General features: G+C 40.3%; 1 protein-coding gene and 1 pseudogene across 1 annotated transcript; both read left to right on the top strand.

The window, feature by feature from the left end:
• Nucleotides 1–1,194: 1,194 nt before the first annotated feature.
• Nucleotides 1,195–1,977, top strand: LOC121444389 (spindlin-2C-like). Its single transcript, XM_041646204.1, has one exon. It carries the CDS (start codon nucleotides 1,195–1,197, stop codon nucleotides 1,975–1,977), a length of 783 nt encoding a protein of 260 aa, XP_041502138.1.
• Nucleotides 1,978–7,014: 5,037 nt separating this feature from the next.
• The window catches only part of LOC121444384, a 44,743-nt pseudogene continuing 31,523 nt past the window's right edge, over nucleotides 7,015–20,234 (top strand).

Raw genomic sequence — 20,234 nt, 5'->3', positions numbered from 1 at the left:
AGGCGGGGCACGGAGCAAGAAACACAGGAATTTTATACAAAGGTGGCCAGAGAGACAGATTCGTGGTTGGAGCTCACACGGAAGCGGGGTTGAAAGACCCCAGTGGTGGGCAGTCTTTCAGGCTGAGGAGACCCTCCCAAGGAACAGCGAGTCACTCTTCGGATGCAAATAGCAAGAGGCTTTATTCAGTACACAGGTACCTGGGGCGACTTAGTCTCTCGGGAGACAAGCGCGCCTGTAGACTGGGGGAAGGTCTTTTTATAGGAAAGAGGGCAGCAGAAGCAGATTACAGAAGCAAATGCATTGTTAGTGGTCAGTTGGAATGGGGCAAGGGGCACAGGTGGTTTTTCCTTTCCCAGCACAGATGTATGGGAACAGATATCCTGTTCCTCTTCTGGTTTTTCCTTTCCCAGCACAGATGTATGGGAACAGATATCCTGCTTTACAGCCAGGGACCCTGACCTCACTCTGCACTTACATTTGTTCGTCAAAAGCCTTGTGAAATGACATTACAGCAGCTAAGCTGGGATCTTTCATAGGGGGAATTGTTTCTTTTGTGAATTACTGATATTCTAAGTTGGGCACATGTGCTGACTATAGGCATCCTGTTTCCCTAAGCAAACGGGATGTTCTCATGAGAGCCGGCTAGCTGCAGGTCCTGAGAGGGTCCTGAGGGTCTTAAGCGAACAGGATGTTCTCATGGGAGCAGGCCAGCTGCGGGTTCTGGGGGGGGGTGTCCAGAGGGTCTTTCAGGGTGACTTAAAAGAAATATGAAGAAGTGAGCACAGATAGCAAGAAAAGAGGGGTAAAAAGCAGGGAGCAGTGGTTAAAAGACATGAGACCTGCATGAAGGGATATAGAGACATGAGACTGGGGCTACGAATGGGAAATGTGGAGGCTGGGGGCCGGCAGCTAGGATGACAACGGAGCCAGGAAATATACAGAGAAACAGCTGCCTCCTGCTTGGCTCTCAACCGCCACAACTTCCACAACCATCTCTTCTCTAACTGTTGTGTAACAAAACACTCCTGGGAAGAGGGTAATGCAGGCAGGCATCCAAGCATGTTTTGATATAGAATACTGCTACTGGATACATGCGTATCGTGCACAGGGGCGTCCCAATGCAGAGAAAAAAAAATCACCTTAATATTGCATAGAATGTTTCTCCCTGGATTCTCTCCTCCTCTTGCAGGTATGAAGACCCCTCACAAAAAAGCAGCTGCAAGAGAGAAAACGAGAGAAGCTGTTGCTCACCACCACATTGGCTCCACAAACATCAAGAAGAAAAAAGCTGCTCAGAAGAGGCAGAGGAGCAGACCTTCATCCCGGTCTCGAAGAAACATCGTGGGCTGCAGAATTTCTCACGGGTGGAAGGAAGGAGATGAGCCCATCATCCAGTGGAAAGGAACTGTTCTGGATCAGGTGCCTATAAACCCCTCTCTCTATCTGGTGAAATACGATGGAATAGACTCTGTCTATGGACTGGAACTTCACAGAGATGAGAGGATTTTAAAGCTTAAAATCCTTCTTGATAAGGTGTCGTTTTCTCGAGTCAGCGATGTGCGCCTTGCTGATAGCATAATTGGCAAAGGAGTGGAACACATATTTGAGGGTGAGCATGGTTCTAAGGATAAATGGAGGGGGATGGTTCTGGACCAAGCGCCTATCATGAACGCCTGGTTTTACATAACCTATGAGAAAGATCCTATCCTGTACATGTACCAGCTTCTGGATGATTATAAAGAGGGCGACCTCCGTATTATGCCAGAGTCCAGTGCATCTCCTCCAGCAGACAGGGAGCCAGAAGGAGTTGTAGATGGCATGATAGGTAAACATGTGGAATATACCAAAGAAGATGGCTCCAAGAGGACAGGCAAGGTCATTCACCAAGTTAAAGCCAAGCCCTCTGTGTACTTCATCAAGTTTGATGACGATTTCCATATCTATGTCTATGATTTAGTTAAAAAGAACTGTTAGAGTCAAATTTGCATAGTGTGGGGAGGAAAATGTGTAATTTGTGTCTGTGCAAAAATATTAACTTTTCAGTGTATTAGAAGCCTGAGGGTTTCTGATTGTTGTTTTGTTCTGAAAAATACCAATCTGTGGACATGAGCTGTTATATGTAAAACTTTGTCTTGTGTAAGAGATGAGTATGTCTGATGGATGGGACATGAAGCAACAGCTGTCAATTTAACCTGTGAATAAAGTACCGTTATTACTATAACCAGTCATCTAAAGCTTGAATGGGAATTATCTGGTGTGGTCTGGGGGAGGGAGAGGAATTAGAGACAAGATGGGAGTATTTAGAGGGAGGAACTGCTTGGAAGAGGTGAGGAAGAGGAAAGGGAGGCTCCATGGGGGAGGCATTGTACTTCAAGGAAAAACAGACAGTTGGGAGGGGAGTGAGCGATAACAGAAAAGGAGATCTTGGTTCTCAGAGGAAAGTACAATAAACTGAGTAGAGAGGAACACAAGGAAGTTTAGGAGAGCTCCGGAATAAGCACAAGAATGACTTGAGGAGAAGCTAACTAACTCATAAACTGGGGAGATAGGTGGAGGGCACAGAGGAAGAATGGATTCCGGGAAGAAGGGATGTTTAGGGAAAGGATTGTCAACAGGTCCCAAGGCCTTGGAAGAAGCTGAGCATCTGGCTACATCCACATTGATCACCTTGGCTCTGGTCACACAATAATCATCAGGAAAGAAGGCCTGGTCACACAATAATCATCAGGGGAGGCCTCCTCCACACGCATTTTGACTAGGAAAACTCAGATGAACGAATCAAGGGTCAGGTTTCCACCTGTAAGTCACTTCTCACTTTAGGAGTCTGTGCCATACTTGCCAAGCAGAAGCTCAACTTTCAAACTCAGACACAGTAACACAGAGCTTCTGAGGCTCTGACCGATGGGTCATCTTCTTATCTTCCCAGAGGACACAGTACAGTAAACCCAGCACCTCAGCGTTCTGGGTCCATTTCCTGTATTTTAGGTAAGCAAGACTTCTGAAGAATGAGTTAGTGTTTAAGAGATGCTATCTTGAGTTTAGAACATACTTTATCTAGAAAAAAAAGAATCCTGTCTCTGTCACCCCAGTGCTTATATCTCTCACCACCCTCAGGACAGGATCTGATAATTGAGCCTAATGTCTCTCCACAAAAGGGAGAGGGACTAGGCTTTCCATTCTCCTGCCACAACTGCCTCTACACATGGGGGCTTCATTTGGTGAGCCAGCAAAAAGAGAGGCCCACTGGCACTAGAAGCCCCCATTCTGGAGAGACCATGCCCACGAAGCCTATGGCCCCGATACCTTTTTTGATACCTCATAGCCAAACTGTGCCCCCTTAGATTCATGGTGAACAGTGATAGACGTCCACGCAGCTGCTCGTTTGCAGATAAGGAAGCTCTGGGCGATAGGGCCGGACATTGTGACTTTGTGTAACTAACTCCTTCAGATGTATTCTGTGGTGTGGGCGAGCTGTAGTTGGTGAGTATAAGAGACAGCTACCTCAAGAAAATCCCTCGGAACTACAGTGTCCAGAGCACAGGTCTCTGCCCAGGTTCTTTTCCCTTTCCCCTGTCTTCCAGAAAATGCTTTCTCTGGTTTCTGAACTCCCACTCTTCACTAAACTTTTACCTAAAGAAAGAAAAGTTCTCTGTTATGTCTATGCTGACCAGGCATACATGATAGAGAAGCAAGGAACTCACTCTGGGGTCTGAAAGGACATTCTAGCAGACTCTGAGAAGAAGCTAGTCGCCTGAAGACAAGCTCACCTCACCAGAGCAGAGTTCAGTTTTCTTTTCTTCATGACGTAATTTTGTCTGGCCAACACCAGCAGGTTACCCAGGCACCAGTTTCATCTAGCTTGTGGGTTTTATCTGTCCTTTCAGTTTTATTATTTCCCATTTTTTTTAAAAAAAGAGTTTTAGTTCTAAGAGTTCATACAATGTCCACTCCTTTCTAAATTGCCCTGGAAATTGAATGAAACAAACAGATTCAGTGATTAGGGCTCACAGTCCAATAAAGACACAAATAGCTGAGTGGGAGGGAAGGTTCAGTCCTCTTTAGGCTCAGAATATTCCAGTTGTCCACTCCTTCAGTTGTCCTTTTCATTCTGATAAAATGCACATTTGTTGCCTGGAGGTATCCACTTTTGTACATTTGAGGCTAGACCCACGGAAATCTGCTGCCTCAGTTCATTTGTTTTATCTTCTTCCCACAAATATTTATTTTGGGAGGGCTCTGGCACTTGTCTAGACAGGCACTGATACAGTAATGAACAAATGAAGTAAATAAAAAGGGTTCCTAACCTCTTAGGCTTTTTATTTTACTGTGGAAGCTAGGCAGTAGCCAAGAAAAGTACATAATAAAGCTTTGCTGGCCATGTGCAAAAGAGGAAAATAGGGAAGTGAAATTCTAGAGAGGACGATCTTAGAGAGAGATGGCAGCCTGAGAAGGCTACAAGGAACACTTGGTTTTTGAGTAAAAGCATGAAGGTAATACGAAAAGTGGCCTGTATCAGCAGACAGGGCAATGTGCATTCAGAGAGACTGATAACAATTGCTCCTGGATCAGAGAAGACCTGGAATGTTTGAGAAGAACCAGGCAAGACAGCAGTGTGGCTGAGAGAGGAAAGCAGAGAGAAAGAGATGTGCGAGGTGAGTCAAAAGAAGCCGCAGTGGCCGAGGAGTCAGGAATTCTAGAGCTCTGCAGGTTGCAGTCTCTATAATGGAATTTTGTTTTTACCTAAGTGAAAGGGGAAGCTGTTCAGGAAGATAAAACCCTACAATAGCATGGTTTGTGGTATATTTTAACAAGATTATTTTGGCAGTTCCAGAAAATGTTCTATAAGCACTTGGGAATTAGAGTAGGGGAAAAAAAACATACAAATGGAACATAGTAAGTGACCTAAAAACACAGTTACACATAAAAAAAAAACCCTCAGCCATAGACCTGGCATTTCAAGTGATTAATGAAAATTATTCTTCCCAGTAAGTGGTACTAGATTAATTTGTTATCCATATGACAAAATAAAACACCTTTATGCCTTATAAAATTAATATCAGATGGATCCCATTAACACCTGAATGAGAAAAGTAACATATATAAAACATTTAGAAGGTATTACTTTGAGCTTTGAAAGTAGGTTAAGTACTAAAAGTTTCAAAGGTACAAGTTAAGAAGAAGGTTATACCAGGTGTGGTGATGCACACTTTTAAACCCAGCACTCAGGAAGCAGAGTGCTCTGCCTCTGTGAAGTTGAAGCCAGCCTGGTCTACATAGTGAGTTCCAGTTTCAGCAAGAGCTACATAGTGAGTCCCTGTCTCAAAAGAACAAACAAACAAAAAAGGTGTGGTGAATATAATTAAGACAACTGCAAAAGATATCACAGAGTAGGGAAAATAGAATGTGCGTGCAAACCAAATCAGGCACAGTTGAAGAAATAAGACAAATAAGTCACACGAAACTGAACAAAGGTTGTGAATAGGCAATTCAGAAAAGCAGTCGACTGTCCAGCCAACACGCACACATTTTCTTAATAATTAAAATGTACTATTTGTCTTACTGCAACATAAGGTCCTGAAAGTGCTACTTTTTTTTTTTTTACTTTTGATTACCAATGCATTCCAAGTATTTAAAAAACAGCACTTGGAATATAGAACATGGTTAATAAAAGTTTATTGATTATTTGAATCTAAGAATCAAAAAAATGGAAATTAACATTGTGTATGATCCCACACGCAATTAGATCAGCAACATGATAGTTGACACTATGCATTGCCCCATTATACAAATGATAGAGACCCTATACAGGGCTAGTGGGAGTTTAAGTTGAGAAAAGTGTGGCATTATAGTGTATTTAAAGATGATGCACTATCAGTGCCTTCATCCATAGACTGGTAGAAGGCAATTCTGGTTCTGTCTCTCCCAGCTGGTAAATAAGGCAGTGCCTGTTCTCTGTTTTAGGTTATCTTTTGGAAACTGTTTGAATAGCAAACAGCTTTGAAGACAGGGATAACATCTGTGTGAAATAAGGAGCAAGTTTATAGAGGATTGGGGAGATAAGAATGCTTTCCTCTGGAGCAAGGGATGGGAATCCTCACTCCAGTATTTAAAAAATGGACTCTTTCAATAGTAAGTAAATGAAATAAAGCCTAACCAATCAGTAAACACAGCCAACAATCAATCAATCAAACAAACAAACAGATTGAAGGGAGACAGATGTATTGCTTATTTAAAAGATAGAATAAAAGAAATTTTAAAAATTTAAAAAAGGAAACGCCTAATGCTTTTTTTAAGATCCAAATTAATTTTGAAAATTCATAGTAGATCACTGCCCAAAAGATTTTGATGGCTCTTCTATAGTTCTACTATAGATATCATAACTGTAAGTTTCGTAAGTTCACAGGATAATTTAGAATTTAGCAGGAGTGCTTCTCTGATTTTTTTTTAAACAGAACTTGCCTCAAGTTTATTTGTAAAAACAGCATAAGGTCCTGAACATCTGCAAATACTGTGTAGGTGTTCACACCAGTCCATCTGTCTTCACACTGGCAGACTGCGACCTTTTTTTATGGGGCCTTCACAGGGGCCTGGGCACCTTTGGGAGCCTGAGCTGCAGCTGAGGCCTCTGCCTTGGCTTGAACCTTGGGCTTTGTTTTTTGGAGCCTACGACCCCTGGCCATGTAGCTTCTAATCCGCTTCCCAAGCTTGGGGTGAGCAATTAAAGCCAGACGGGTGAGTTTGCCGGTGGGGCCCTTTGGCACCTTGGGCTTCACCACCTGGGGCTTCACCAGGGCCTTGATGGCCTCCGCATGTGCGCTCATGGCCTTTGCATTATTTGCCTGCATCTTCTTCAGGCCTTTCTTGTTGTGCTTCTTGGCAAAGCGCATGTTCCTCAGGAACTTGGGGTCAACCCCCTTGAGAGATTCGTATCTTTGTGACCGGGGTTTCTTGATGCCGTTTCTGTGCCATTTCCGGGACTGCTTGTGTGTGGTGTGGTTCTTGGATTTGGCCATGGCTGGACGGTAATCGGCGGCTCCCGAAGCGCCTGCGACCGGAAGAGAAAGAGCTGCTTCTTTGATTTTTAAAACTTTAACCATAGAGCTGCTTCAAGATATCCTAGAGAGGCACCCAGCACGGTGTGTGCTCGCTAAAAAAGCCACAGAAACATAGCTGAGTTTTGAAGTGAGTAACCACAGGGCAACGCTGGAAAGATCAAAGTGGAACGTTTGAAGCTTCAGAAATGTGGGATAACAGCACATTTCACCCAGGTTGTGCAGCCCACGAAGAAGTCTCTCCTCTGCAGGGGTAAAGATGAAAGAGTCCAATAAACTCAACAAGAGCACTGGAAATGCTAGCTGCTGGGAAGTTTCACAAAGCATATAGCCTTGGATAAGTAACTTTAAATCAGCACAGAAGCTGTGCTTTGGCAAATATGTCACTTATCTTCTGTGTGCTAGCAGGGAACAATAGCAGGGAGCCCCTTTGATAAGGGAGCTAGTGTCTTATTTCGAATCGCTTTAGGGGTCAGAATTCCCTGCATATTCCCATTTGTGGAATGCCACAGCTATTCCATTGTGTTCCCACGAGGTAGCTGCCTCACACATTGAATCTGCCTCAGTAGAATGATTCTGAATAAGAACTGCCAAATGCTCGACACTGAAGGAGACAAGCATATCAACACAGCGAAAAGCAAGTCACATACCCCAAGAACTAGAGAATGGGGAAGGAGCCTGACCTCTGAAACCAGTGTTTTAGCTACCTGTGTGGATTTCTGTTGGCAACAGGACTGAAGGCAGTCATGCATGTAGTTCCAGTCAGTCCTCCCCCCACCCCCACCCCGATCCGGTATAGTTCAGAACTCCCAGCATCCGGGAGAAACCTGCTTCCATGGCTGCTCTGCCCACAGAAATTTGCTGGAGTGGTCTTTAACAATGCTACCCTCCAGTTATAACCTAATCTCTGTAGCACAAATCCAGGGAGATCTCGAAAGAGACTGCCTGGATCAAGTTGCTTTCCGATCTTGCTTGCCCCCAGAGGAGTCTCACTTGAAAGGAGCTAAAGAGAATAGCACCTACTGTGGCCTCACACTTGGTTATGCACCGCCAAAAGCAGTCCTGAGAGGTACTTTGCTTAACTCCAGACATTACCCAAGATGGTTTCCCTGGCTTGAAGGCACTTTGGCTGAAACAGTTATGGGAGCCTTTCAAGGATTTCTTTAAGAATATTTTATTTTATTTACTATGTTTTAAAATAGCCTAGAAACTTAAACCCATTTTGTCTTACTTTAATTATAGATAACTCTTATGCCTGTTTGTCCTTCGAAGTATTCATCCTTGGAAATGTCAGGAGAAAACTGACTTCATATTTCCACTTTCCATTTTTTTTTTCGAACAAATGGCCCTTGGGAAGCAAAATCATCCAAATACACCAGTGTGTTTTGCTAGCCTGCTGGGCACTTCTAAGGGACACACAGAATTTCTCATTTGATTTGTTCCATAGTCTCAGGCCACTATGATAGTAAGACAAAAGGACACTTATCAAATTAACCTGTCATATGCTGAGTCTGTCCCTAACTGCAATTCAGATATCAAGACCAACTCACTGTGTGATGACCTTGGCCAGTTGGACACCTGCTTTGTGGAATCCATTATCTGTTCCAACTCAAGGTGGGAGTAAAGCTGTCCTGCCTGCCTGAACACAACCTTCAACTTCAAAGTCTTTCACTAAAAGGACGTAGGAGTCAAGTCCAGGTGGGGATAAGATTGGATAAAATTGTAAAACTGACCTTTGCCGGTAAACTATGTAACTCTTGTAGCTGTAAAAAAGCGCTCGATTTAACTGAAAAGAAAAATATTTTAATGAGATGTCTTGTGTGGCATTAGAAGGAATGAGACGAAACTTTAAAACATATTTTTATATTTTTGATTGTGAGCCTAGCCTTTAATGGCAGAGCCATCTCTCCACCCTGTTATAAAACCTTAAACATATTTCTCTGACTAAACAGAAAGAAAGAAAACTTAATCTGAAAAAAAGTTCCTTGGCGTTGTGTAGCACATTAACTTATATTTTTTATCTTAATTGCATTTACATATGTACACTTCTGCTGTACTGTACATGCTGGGTTTTGCCTTTCACATCTAGTTTCCTAATTTCCCTTTTCTCGTTCCACTGGAGAACATTTTCCCCTCTGTAGGGAACTGTAGAAAAGCTCGCAATTAGAGAGCACTGGCCTCCGCAGCCACAGGTTTTACCAGGCCAATTAGGGTTCTCTCTTGGAATTTTCGACTGAAGCTAGATGGAAAACGAGTTCCTAATTTTACTGCTTGGTTTGCTTGCCTAGGGCACTAGTATGGGGCTCACTTAGGAACACTCAAGCTGTCTCTACTCTTCATTATAGTAATGTTTGATGTAGCTTCTGACAGTGTCAAATATTGTATAGAGATCCCAGTTATGTGGACTTTCCCACAAAAGTCCCTCATTTTGTGTGCACATATGCATTTGTGCTTGATTAAGTTAGTCTGCGTGATGTTTGCATCATTGCAGAACAAGAGTCCAGTCTTCTGTGATTATCCCAGTTCAGCAGACTTTTATTTATACAAATTTTATAATGCATTATTTACACTAGATCTGTTCAACAGGATGTTAATGGGAGCCATATAAATATCTTTAACTTATCTAATAACCACATTTTTAAGTTAAAAGATAGGTGGAACTAAATTTAATAATATATGTAATCTAATATGTTAAAAATAATTTTATCATATAATTAATACAAATAATTCTTTTGTAGTTGTGGGGATTCACATTAGGCAAGCACTTTACTATTGAGCTATACTAATAGCTTTTCTGTACTGAAAAATTCTTGCCATATAGTTCAGACTATCTTTGAACCTATTAGACATCCAGGAACTCATTATGTAACCAAGACTGTCTTCAAACTCTTGGTCTTCCTGTCTCAGCTTCCTAAACAATGCCATCATACCACGAGGTAATATAAAAATTCTTAATGAGATAATTCTATGTTCACTTATTTATTCTAAGTCTGAAATAACATACAAATTTTGTGATATATTTTTTACTGAAAGTAGTTATACTTCCATTATCATTTAACTATTTTATGATTGAGGCTGAAGATATGGCTCAGTAGTTAGAAGAATATACTGCTCTTGTAGAAGACCTGAGTTCAGTTCCCATCACCCACATCATGTAACTAGCCCTATGGGATCAGACACTGTCTTCTGGATAACAAAGGCACTGTCATTCACATATACATACCCACACAGAGACACACATATACAAGTAATTAAATAATAATAATGGCGGTGATGATGGTGAATCTTTAAAAAATTAGTATCATTTGTGAAAGCTTTACTCAGGACCATTGGAATGGTGCAAGTCTAGCACAAGGGGATTTTTCAGGGAGAGAGAGAGATTAGGTTTGACTCCAAATATAGACAGAGAATTTTTAGCCAAAGTACACAGTAAAGGAGAGTGGAGAGAAAATCACTAGGCAGAATCATCAGCGGACCTGAGGGTTCTGGCCAAATCAACCTAACAGGATTCTTGCTGATGAGGCTACAGTGACCAGTCACTTGAATTACCAGGTTACTTTGCTAAAACTGTAGTTTACATGCTTGCAGATGGGCTGAGGGGGTTCAGAATCCTGTCCACACTTTGTCAAGCAGAGAATCCTTGTCAGCATTTGATGTGGAAGGTGGTGACTATAGATTCAGTAGATTTATGCTATACTTATGGGCACTTAATGATTCATCAGCACATATCATTCCTAGGCTGGTTTGTATGTAAATGCCTAATGCTCCCACCTAACATACAAACTTCTCAAGAACAGAAATAGCACCTTAAAATTCCTCTGTGACCCTCAAACTTTCGTATGGTATCAAACTAATAGTAATTCTATGAATGTGTGACTTCTGTTGCTGTATTCCATGAGCAGAGGATTATAATTCATGCCTTAGTAAAGAAATGTGACTGATCAGAAGAAAACATATTGCAAATCCAGTGGAGATATGTCAGGTATCTGCATATGACTATAGCAAATGTTTCTCTGCAAGCAAACTATCATACTCTAGGCAGAAGAGATAAGGACCAAAGTGATAAGAATGCCTTATGCTTTTCAAATGAAAAATGTTAAATTCCAAATGTAAAACCAGTACAGGTTTAGTACCCCTTTTCCAAAATGCATGAGACCAGAAGTGTTTCAGAGTTCGCAATAATTGCATAGGCTTTGGGGCCTCATATTATTGTGCAAGCAAGCGGGGTTTTATTTCAGAGCATGTTAGATTTCAGGATTTTGGAATATGAACGCTCATCTGTAGCCTTGCCAGTACCATTCTGTCTTTCAGATGATAATATTAAAGTGCAATATGAGTTCTTTCTGCCTCTAGTAACATGTAAGCATTAAATCCCTAGCATCTTACCAGAATCTCTTTTGCCACCATGTAGTCACTGCTCTTTTTGTTAAGGATGTGGAGACAGTGACGGATGGGGGATGGGGAAGAAGAGGTAGGGGAAATCTAGGCATCATCTTACAAGCCCAAATTTTCCACTAGTATATGCCTCCTATTCCCACTCCAACACACACTGTCTATCAATATAACACTAACATCACATCTGGAGGTTTCAGGTTCCTGAATCTCTCCCCAAACCATATACCCCCTCAGCATCAGACGGTACATTCAATCTCTTTGTCACTCTTTCATTGAGTGTGTATTATGTGCAAACCACTCTTAAAGGATAGAAAGACAAAAAGATTCAGTATTTTCTCACACAAGAATAATCTATTGTGAGCATGTGGGGAATAATAAAAAGCAAATGGTGGAAGAGAGGGTTGCTATCTATAATGACACAAGGTAAATAGGATAGGATGAGTATATATAAAATGCTACCGTAGAATGCTAGGTAGCAGTTATAACAATGAAATTTCACAGAAAAATCCTCAAGTATATTGCTTAAGTTAGTTGACTTTTCTGGAAGTATATATAGTCCTTGAACCAGCAGCCTCAGTTTACCTGTGAATATTTCAGAAAATTTCATTCTTGAGCCCCAACCTAGACCTACTGAACCAGAAACTATAGAAGAACAAATTTAGAGCTTGCAAGACAGCAAATTGGAGGAAGATGCTCGATGCCAAATCTATCACTTGGACCCACATGGTGGAAGAAGAGAACTGACCCCATCAATTTGTCCTCTGACCTCAACATATATCCTGTAATAAAAATTCTCTCTCTCTCTCTCTCTCTCTCTCTCTCTCTCGCGCGCGCGCGCATGTGCGCACACACACACCAAGTAAATCAATGTAATTTTTAAAATTAAAAAGAGAAACTTGTAATTTATCAAGTAAGTCTCCCAAGTATTTCTGATGTAAGCTAACAGTTAAGAAGCACTGGTTTTTAAAATGGTGAAATGTTATAGAATGAAATAGCTTTGTGTTTCTAAAAACTTTTGTATTTTCAGTATATATAGATATATAGTATACATATTTCAGTATATAGATATATAGTATATATATTTCAGTATATATAGATATATAGTATACATATTTCAGTATATATAGATATATAGTATATATTTCAGTATATATAGATATATAGTATATATTTCAGTATATATAGATATATAGCATATATTTTAGTATATATAGATATATAGTATATATATTTCAGTATATATAGATATATAGTATATATTTCAGTATATATAGATATATAGTATATATTTCAGTATATATAGTTATATAGCATATATTTCAGTATATATAGATATATAGTATATATTTCAGTATATATAGATATATAGTATATATATTTCAGTATATATAGATATATAGTATATATTTCAGTATATATAGATACATAGTAGGTATAGATATAGATGTATAGATGGATATGCATAAAGAAAGTCTTGAGAGATATATACCAAACTGATAACAGGGGTCTATCTAGAGAGGGTTTTAGGATTCTGGGCTCAAGATGAAAAGAAGAAAAGAAACGTTAACTTTGAACCTGGCTTTGAGACTGACCAAAACCTTGCTCCTCATCCATCTCTTTTGGGTCTCTTGTGTCCAAGCTGTAGGTTCTTCCAGATAAAGGGGAGCATTGTCAGAGAAGCTGCTTTCTGGTTTCTGGAATGTAGGATATAAGCTACTTACTCTCACCCCCTATCCTCATCAGCCTCAAGCCTCAGCAAAAGCATTAAAGGGGGTGTCTGAGTCGGGCACTAAAAGGTGCTGGAATGAAAGTGTGATCACCGTTCCAACAAAAAGCATGTGCCCTCCACCTCGTGTTTTACAGTGGTGATCTGAGTAGCATATTAGGGCAGCTGAAAAGCATGAAGTGAAGATTGTTATGGATTCACGGCAGCCAGGCTCATTCAAATTCAAGATGGAAAAAGCCCTGGAGAGCCACCCATGTCCTTGTCTTCTAGCATCCAGTGATAAACCATTTTTTGGGGAGAAAAAAAAGTCATGCCCTTTAGAAGGCCAAACCTGCTTGCTATTGACCCACTCTCTCTTGCAGTCTGTTTTGGATCTTTTTAGCTGATGAGACTGGTGGGAGGTGACAGAGGAAAAATAACAATAGCAAGATTCAGCCAGAGTCAACCAGAACATGAGCGTGGCCTTTTCAAATTATAAAGATAAATAACTCTCTAAGCAGCATTCTGGGGAGGTTTGCTTCCAGTAAAGTGATCTGTGGAGAAGGGAAAAACAGTTACATTAACCCCTGTCACAGCTTTCCAGGCAAAAGCTTTCATAATTAAGGGCCAATATTGTGACGGCAGGAAGAAGCCCTGCAGAATGGACCAGGTTGCCCTATATAATCAAAAGGTAGTGAGGAAACCCATAGACTGGGGAGGTATCTCTATCATTAACAATCACTCCCTGACACCTCAGAAACTGGAGGAGTGGCCAGATGTGTCCCCAAGTCTACTGAGTTGAAAGACTTTACAAAAAAAGTGCTAAGTGGCAAGTTTCTGCTTCATTCTGGAAGGTCAGAGCTGGAGAATCAACACTTAATGTACCAAACAATTTGATTTTGAATCCAGGGTTCTTTGGGCTGAAAAGCTTCCAAAACTTTTGATTTAGCAGAAATCATTAATGGGTTAATAAAGAATAGTAGATTTGGAGATGGAGGAATTTTTCTTCAAAAGAATGCATTTTATTTGGGTTAAGAATTTTGCTACACTGTGGACTGGAGAGGGAGGGGGGGAGAGGAGTGGGGGGAGGGGGAGAAGGGTGGGAGGAGGGGGAGAAGGGTGGGAGGAGGGGGAGAAGGGTGGGAGGAGGGGAAGGGAAATGGGAGACTGGGAGGAGGTGGAAACTTGTTTTTTGTTTATGTTTTTTTTCTTCTTTTCGCAATAAAAAAAATAGATCTATTTTTTTTTTTTGGTTTTTCGAGACAGGGTTTCTCTGTGGCTTTGGAGCCTGTCCTGGAACTAGCTCGTGTAGACCAGGCTGGCCTCGAACTCACAGAGATCCGCCTGCCTCTGCCTCCCGAGTGCTGGGATTAAAGGCGTGCGCCACCATCGCCCGGCTTAGATCTATTTTTTAAAACGGTAAGGGGCACAAAGATATATCTAATACTATTTTGTACCAAAACATAGAATGAGGGTTCCAGGTCTTGGGGGGGGGGGTGCGATTAGAACTTGGAGGGTATAATCCCCAGCACTGTGCGGGGGGGGCGGTGACAAGGTGCAGATCCCTGGAATTTTCACAGAAAATTCATGTCATGCATATGTGTCACTTTCTGGAATTAATTCTTAAATTTAGAAAGTCTGACAAATATACGCAACAATGAGACTGGGATCATCTTTGTCTTTGTCTGAATTGTTTTGTCTTGTAAAAATGTTACATGTATGGACGTTTTGTCTGCATATATGTCAATGCACCATGTACATGCCTGGTGTCTGAGGAGGCCGGAAGAGGACATCAGATCCTTCAAAACTGGAGTTAGTTGTGGGCTACCATGTGGGTGTTGGAATCAAACTGGGTCCTCTGCAAGAGTACCGGGTGCTCATAACCACTGAGCTACTTCCCCAGTCCCTGTCTGTATATTTTAAAAATATAAAGGCATAGAGATTCTATTCTTAAAAGCTTTCATACTTGATACAAATAAAAATAGAATTTAAAATATTTGCTAAAGATAAAAAAAAAGAATTTTGCTACAGCATTGTTTGTCATAGACCAAACCTGGAAACAGCCTAAATGCCCTTTGACTGAAGAATGGATAAGGAAAATATGGTACATTTACACAGTGGAGTACTACACAGCAGAAAAAAATAATGACATCTTGAAACTTGCAGGCAAATGGATGGATCTAGAAAACATTATATTTAGAGTGATAACCCAGACCCAGAAAGACAAATATAATATGTACTCACTCATAATTGGCTTTTAGACATAAAGCAAAGAAAAACCAGCCTACAATTCACAATCCCAGAGAACCTAAACAACAAAGATGACCTACATGGGAAGTAGAAAAAGGCAAGATCTCCTGAGTAAATTGGGAGCTTGGGGATCATAGGAGAGGGCAGAAGGGGGGGGGAGAAGGAGAGGAGCAAAGAAAAACTATATATACCTTAATAAAAGCAAGAAAAAGACTTTTGCTCCACTGTAAGCATTATATAGGACTTTGCTCTAAGCTGAAACATGTTTTTAAAGCTTGTAAAAGAACTCAGAGGGCTAATGATTTGTCTTTACATGGAAATTCTGGGAGAGTTCCACTAATTTGGGACATACATCCTTTTAACAAGTTGAAATATTTTCAAAGCCTTCATTGTGTGTTGTGGTTAATCTTCATTGTCAACTTGACAAGATTTGGGATTACCATGGAAACACAAGTCTGAGTGTGACTATGAGGGTGGTTCTAGAAAGGTCTAACTGATAAGAGAAGATCAACCCTAAAGACAGATGCAATAATCCCAAGGGCTGAGGTCCTTTACTGAATAGAAACGAAAAAGGGCACTGATCTTCAAGTTCTTAGAGCTATGATTTCCAGCTGTGATGGACTGTGAGCCTCCAAGCTGTGAGCCAAAATAAACCTTTCCTTCCTTAGTTTATTTTTGTCAGGTATTTTCTCACATATCAAAGAAAATATAGATATCTACTACATGTTCAATGTGACATTGAGGGTGATAACAAATTCAATGACATAGATGTCAAAAATATTCTCAAGGAAGTTGTAGGACAATAATGGAAAAACAGTAGGGGGTGAGTCACACACACAAAATTACAATGGTGTAGGACAATTTATAATTTCATGACAAAGTAGTGATACAAATAAAATGGCAAATGAGAGAGAAATTCTTGTTGGATGAGCAAGTCTAAAAATGTTGAAGAGAATATAGGAGACTAAATGTCTTCCTAATATTAAAATAATGTCTTGAGCTCTTTGGGTCTGTATCTGAAAGACTCTCTATGAAGTGAGGTCATAAATGATGGCCACTGATGATTGATTAAGAACAAAATTATAAAGTGAAAATTTGTTTCACTTTTTCTTCTCATCCTACCTCTTCAAATGGTAATGTGCAGTACTGTTCCTAGTATGGGGGGGGATAAAGATGACCATTCAAGTTGTCCTTTACCTAATCCAATGAACCTAGCTTGTATCACGTTTCTCTTGGAATCGGCCTTCTGCTTAGATTGCCACTTTGTGCTTAGACCTTAGCATGACCACTTTTCTAGATTGTACTGCTTAGTTTTCAGAACAACCTGCAGAGAGGAGTTCTACTCTTCCCATGTGCCATGTGAACAGAAAAGAAAATTTGACAAGTGAAAGGTACATATTTTTTTATAGACTGCCTTCATTTCAATGACTTATTTAACCTGGAAAAAAAAAACAGATGTTTAAATAGTCACAGTAGTTTTTCAGAATGATATCCAGATAACGCCAGGGAAAATGGCAGAAGATAAGGGACTCTAACAGCGCTTTCCCTCAAGAAAGACCAGTGGAAGACTAGAAAAAACTATCATAAGTAACTTTGTTGGAGCTCTGGAAATTAATCGAGTTCTTGTAAATAGCAACCAGGACAATGTTTAATAAAGACAAAGTGGCTGGATCTTGAAGGAGAGTTTAAAGATATTTTTCTTCACTAACTGAACATCAAGCTAACTTAACAGAGCTTTTCATTGCCTGTTAAAACAAAAAGTATAGACTTCTCAAACTCTAAAGATCTCTAAAACACAATTAAGAACAGCCACAAAAAGCAGCAACAAATCACGAAAATGAGGGACAGTATGATTCTTATAATTATCACATCATATTTAAAATGTCCAATTATGAACAAAGCATAACAAAAAATACAAAGAAACAAAATAGTCTGATCCATGCCAAGAGAAAAAGAAACAAAGAGAAGCCATCCCTGTGGGTGTGCAAACATTGTATTTAGCAGAAAAAGACTTCTAGCCAATTATCTTAAATAGTCTCCAAAAGAAAAGAGAGAATAGTGTTCTATTGACATCAGCAAAATGTCAAGATAGGACATTTCAATCCTCTCCCAAAACATTGATTTAATTATGGCATGCGTGCGTGCGTGCGTGTGTGTGTGTGTGTGTGTGTACAATATATCCTTATGAGAGGTCCATAATTTAACCAAGTTGTTATGCTACCTACCTAGTTGAATGTAATAGTGCACAAATCTCAGAACTCAGGAGGCTGGGGCAAGTAGGATAGTAATTATACTAAGTAAGTAAGTAAGATAATAAGAAAGGTCAACTTGGTGTACATCACCAGACCCTGTCTCAAAGCCCAAGCCAAACCAACAAACAAAACAGGTCATCAAGTGTGCTATCCCAGACAAGCACAAAACAACGAACAGCCACACATTAGCAAGAAATTAGTTAGAAGAGCAATTTCACTCCCTTTCTCAATAACAGTTCAACATGAAGAGAGATCACCTTGGCCCATGATTTCTCCCTCAAGGGGAAAGGGAGAGTTGAGTGGGTGTGCAGTCTTTCAGGGTGCTATCTAAGGGACCTGCATCTTCTTTGCATTTTGTCTCACCCAGAGTGTTGAAGTGGCCTAGTTTATATGCCTGGAGCAGCCTAGAACAACAACCAAAAAGGTGGTACATGGCTGATTGTTGATCCCATTGCTCTTGCAATAGTGCAAGAAATGACTCAACTGTTGTAATTTTTGGTGTTATGATTTCTTTGTAATTTGGTCTGGCAGTCTCTCTGTTGATAGAAGCCACGCTCAAGATATCAACACTCTAAAATATTCCTGGCTACGAAGAAATCAGAATCAAGTACAACATTTTTCTGATCAGAACAAAATAGAAATAGAAATCAATATTGAACGAAAATTGGAAAACATATGACAATTAAGCAATGCAGTCTTAACAACCAGTCAGAGCCAGATTTGGTGGGGATATGCCTGTAATCCCCGAGAGCGAGGCAGGAGGATTGAAAATTTGAGGAGAGCTTGGGCCACAAAGCACATAATAAAAACAGGAAGGGTTAAAATTATTTTATCGCAGACCCCAACTTCAGCAGGCATTTTCTGGGAACCCACAGGCCACCCTGGTCAAGGAAACAGGCAAGCTAACTACAGAGCTTAATCTCTTCCTCCATTCCTCAAAATCCAATCCCCCAGTCTCATCCCCAGCTCTGTAGCAGAACACCTGCTGTGGTCTCTCCTCACTCTCTGTCCCCATTCCCAGGGGACTAAGCAGATCCTGGTGGGACACCCTGCCTTTCTCCCTTCTATGGAAAAGTGGAAACATACATTTCTGGGCTGAAGAAATGACTCGGCAGTTCAGAGAACTGGCTGCTCTTCCAGAGGACCTAAATTCAATTCCCAGCACCCACGTGGCAGCTCACAGCCATCTGTAACTCCAGCTCCAGGAGACCCAACATCCTTAAAGAGACACATGCAGGCCAAACACCAATGCACATAAAATACTAATAAATAAAATATTTTTGAAGGAGTATATATGCTCACATGAAAATGTGTACAGAATGCTTAGAGACATTAGGTTTGGTTTGAATTGGGTTTTGTGATGCTAAAGATTGAACCCAAGAGTCTCTTTTCTTGCTAGGCAGGCATTCTACCAATTCAGCCTCATCCCCAGCCTGAAATGGTACATTAATATCCTCAAACTGAAAACAACACAAACATCCATCAGATAATTAATAGATTGTCTGCAAAATGAAACATAATTTACATTTTTAAAAGGACAGTTACACAAGCACACACATGTACATTTTTCATATGTAGTATCTAAAACGACATTGGTGAATCTTAAAAGTATTATGGGAAGGAAAGGACTCCAGACACAAAAAGACTCATCCTTTGTTCAGAAGAAGCAAGGCTGTAGAGAGGATAAACAGATAAGAGAGCGGAACCAGGCTGCAGCAGGAGAAAACTGAAAGCAACTCCTTAGATGTATGGGTTTATTTGGTGGGTGAGCAAATCATTCTGGAATTAGTCTTGGTTGTTACATAACATTGTAAATTTCCAAGAAGCCCCTGGACTTGCACCCTTCAGTGTGGATAAAGTAGAGAACCGCTTGTGAAAAGTTTTAAAGCTTTTATTATTAGCATATTTTCATTGTACAAAGTAATAGGATTCATAAAGCTTTTCATTCAAGTATTTTATAGACTTCATGTGAATTTTACTTCAGGAAATGTGTAAAGATGCAGAGGACTCTCCTGCTGCACAGGGGAGGTGGTAGATTTTCTGACAAGGGAGCCTTCCCAGATATGGAGAGGAGAGATAATCAGTCCCATATGTAAAATTTTTAATTCTTTATATAGTTTAGATATTGAGACATTGTCAAATACATAATTCAATTCAATGAATCACCCTTAGGTTAGCTTTTTCTTTTTTCTTTTTTTTTTTTTGGAATCTGCTGCAATTTTACTGAATTCGTGTTTTCATTATATAGTATTCAAACAAAGAACAAATCAGAAGGTCATGTATCATTGGTTGGCACAGTATGAAAGCTATTCAAGAAAAACATATTATCAGGGTCAGGTGTTAAACATAAAGCATCCTTAGAAGAGGAAATCTTGTCCTTGAGAACGTAAACCTCAGACAAGTGGTTTCAAGGGCCATGATAGCGATAATGAGACAGAAACTTACTATTCTTAGGTTAGCTTTTTCTGTCATGAAATGTGGACAAATTTCTATAAATCAATATTTGATGTGGGATTCTCCTCTGTCTCTGCCTATTTGTTAAGCCTTGCTTCCCAATGCCTGAGAATGTTTTAACCC

The sequence above is a fragment of the Microtus oregoni genome, unplaced genomic scaffold (genome assembly GCF_018167655.1).
Source record: "Microtus oregoni isolate MIOR12 unplaced genomic scaffold, Mior012 000121F_ref0000216, whole genome shotgun sequence".
Classification (NCBI taxonomy): domain Eukaryota; kingdom Metazoa; phylum Chordata; class Mammalia; order Rodentia; family Cricetidae; genus Microtus; species Microtus oregoni.
The sequence above is the reverse complement of the archived record's forward strand: the minus strand, read 5'-3'. Positions and strand labels throughout refer to the sequence as shown.

Bases quoted from the DNA above. Each gene is read 5' to 3' on its own strand.
- LOC121444389 (XM_041646204.1), top strand. From the start codon at position 1,195: ATGAAGACCCCTCACAAAAAAGCAGCTGCAAGAGAGAAAACGAGAGAA.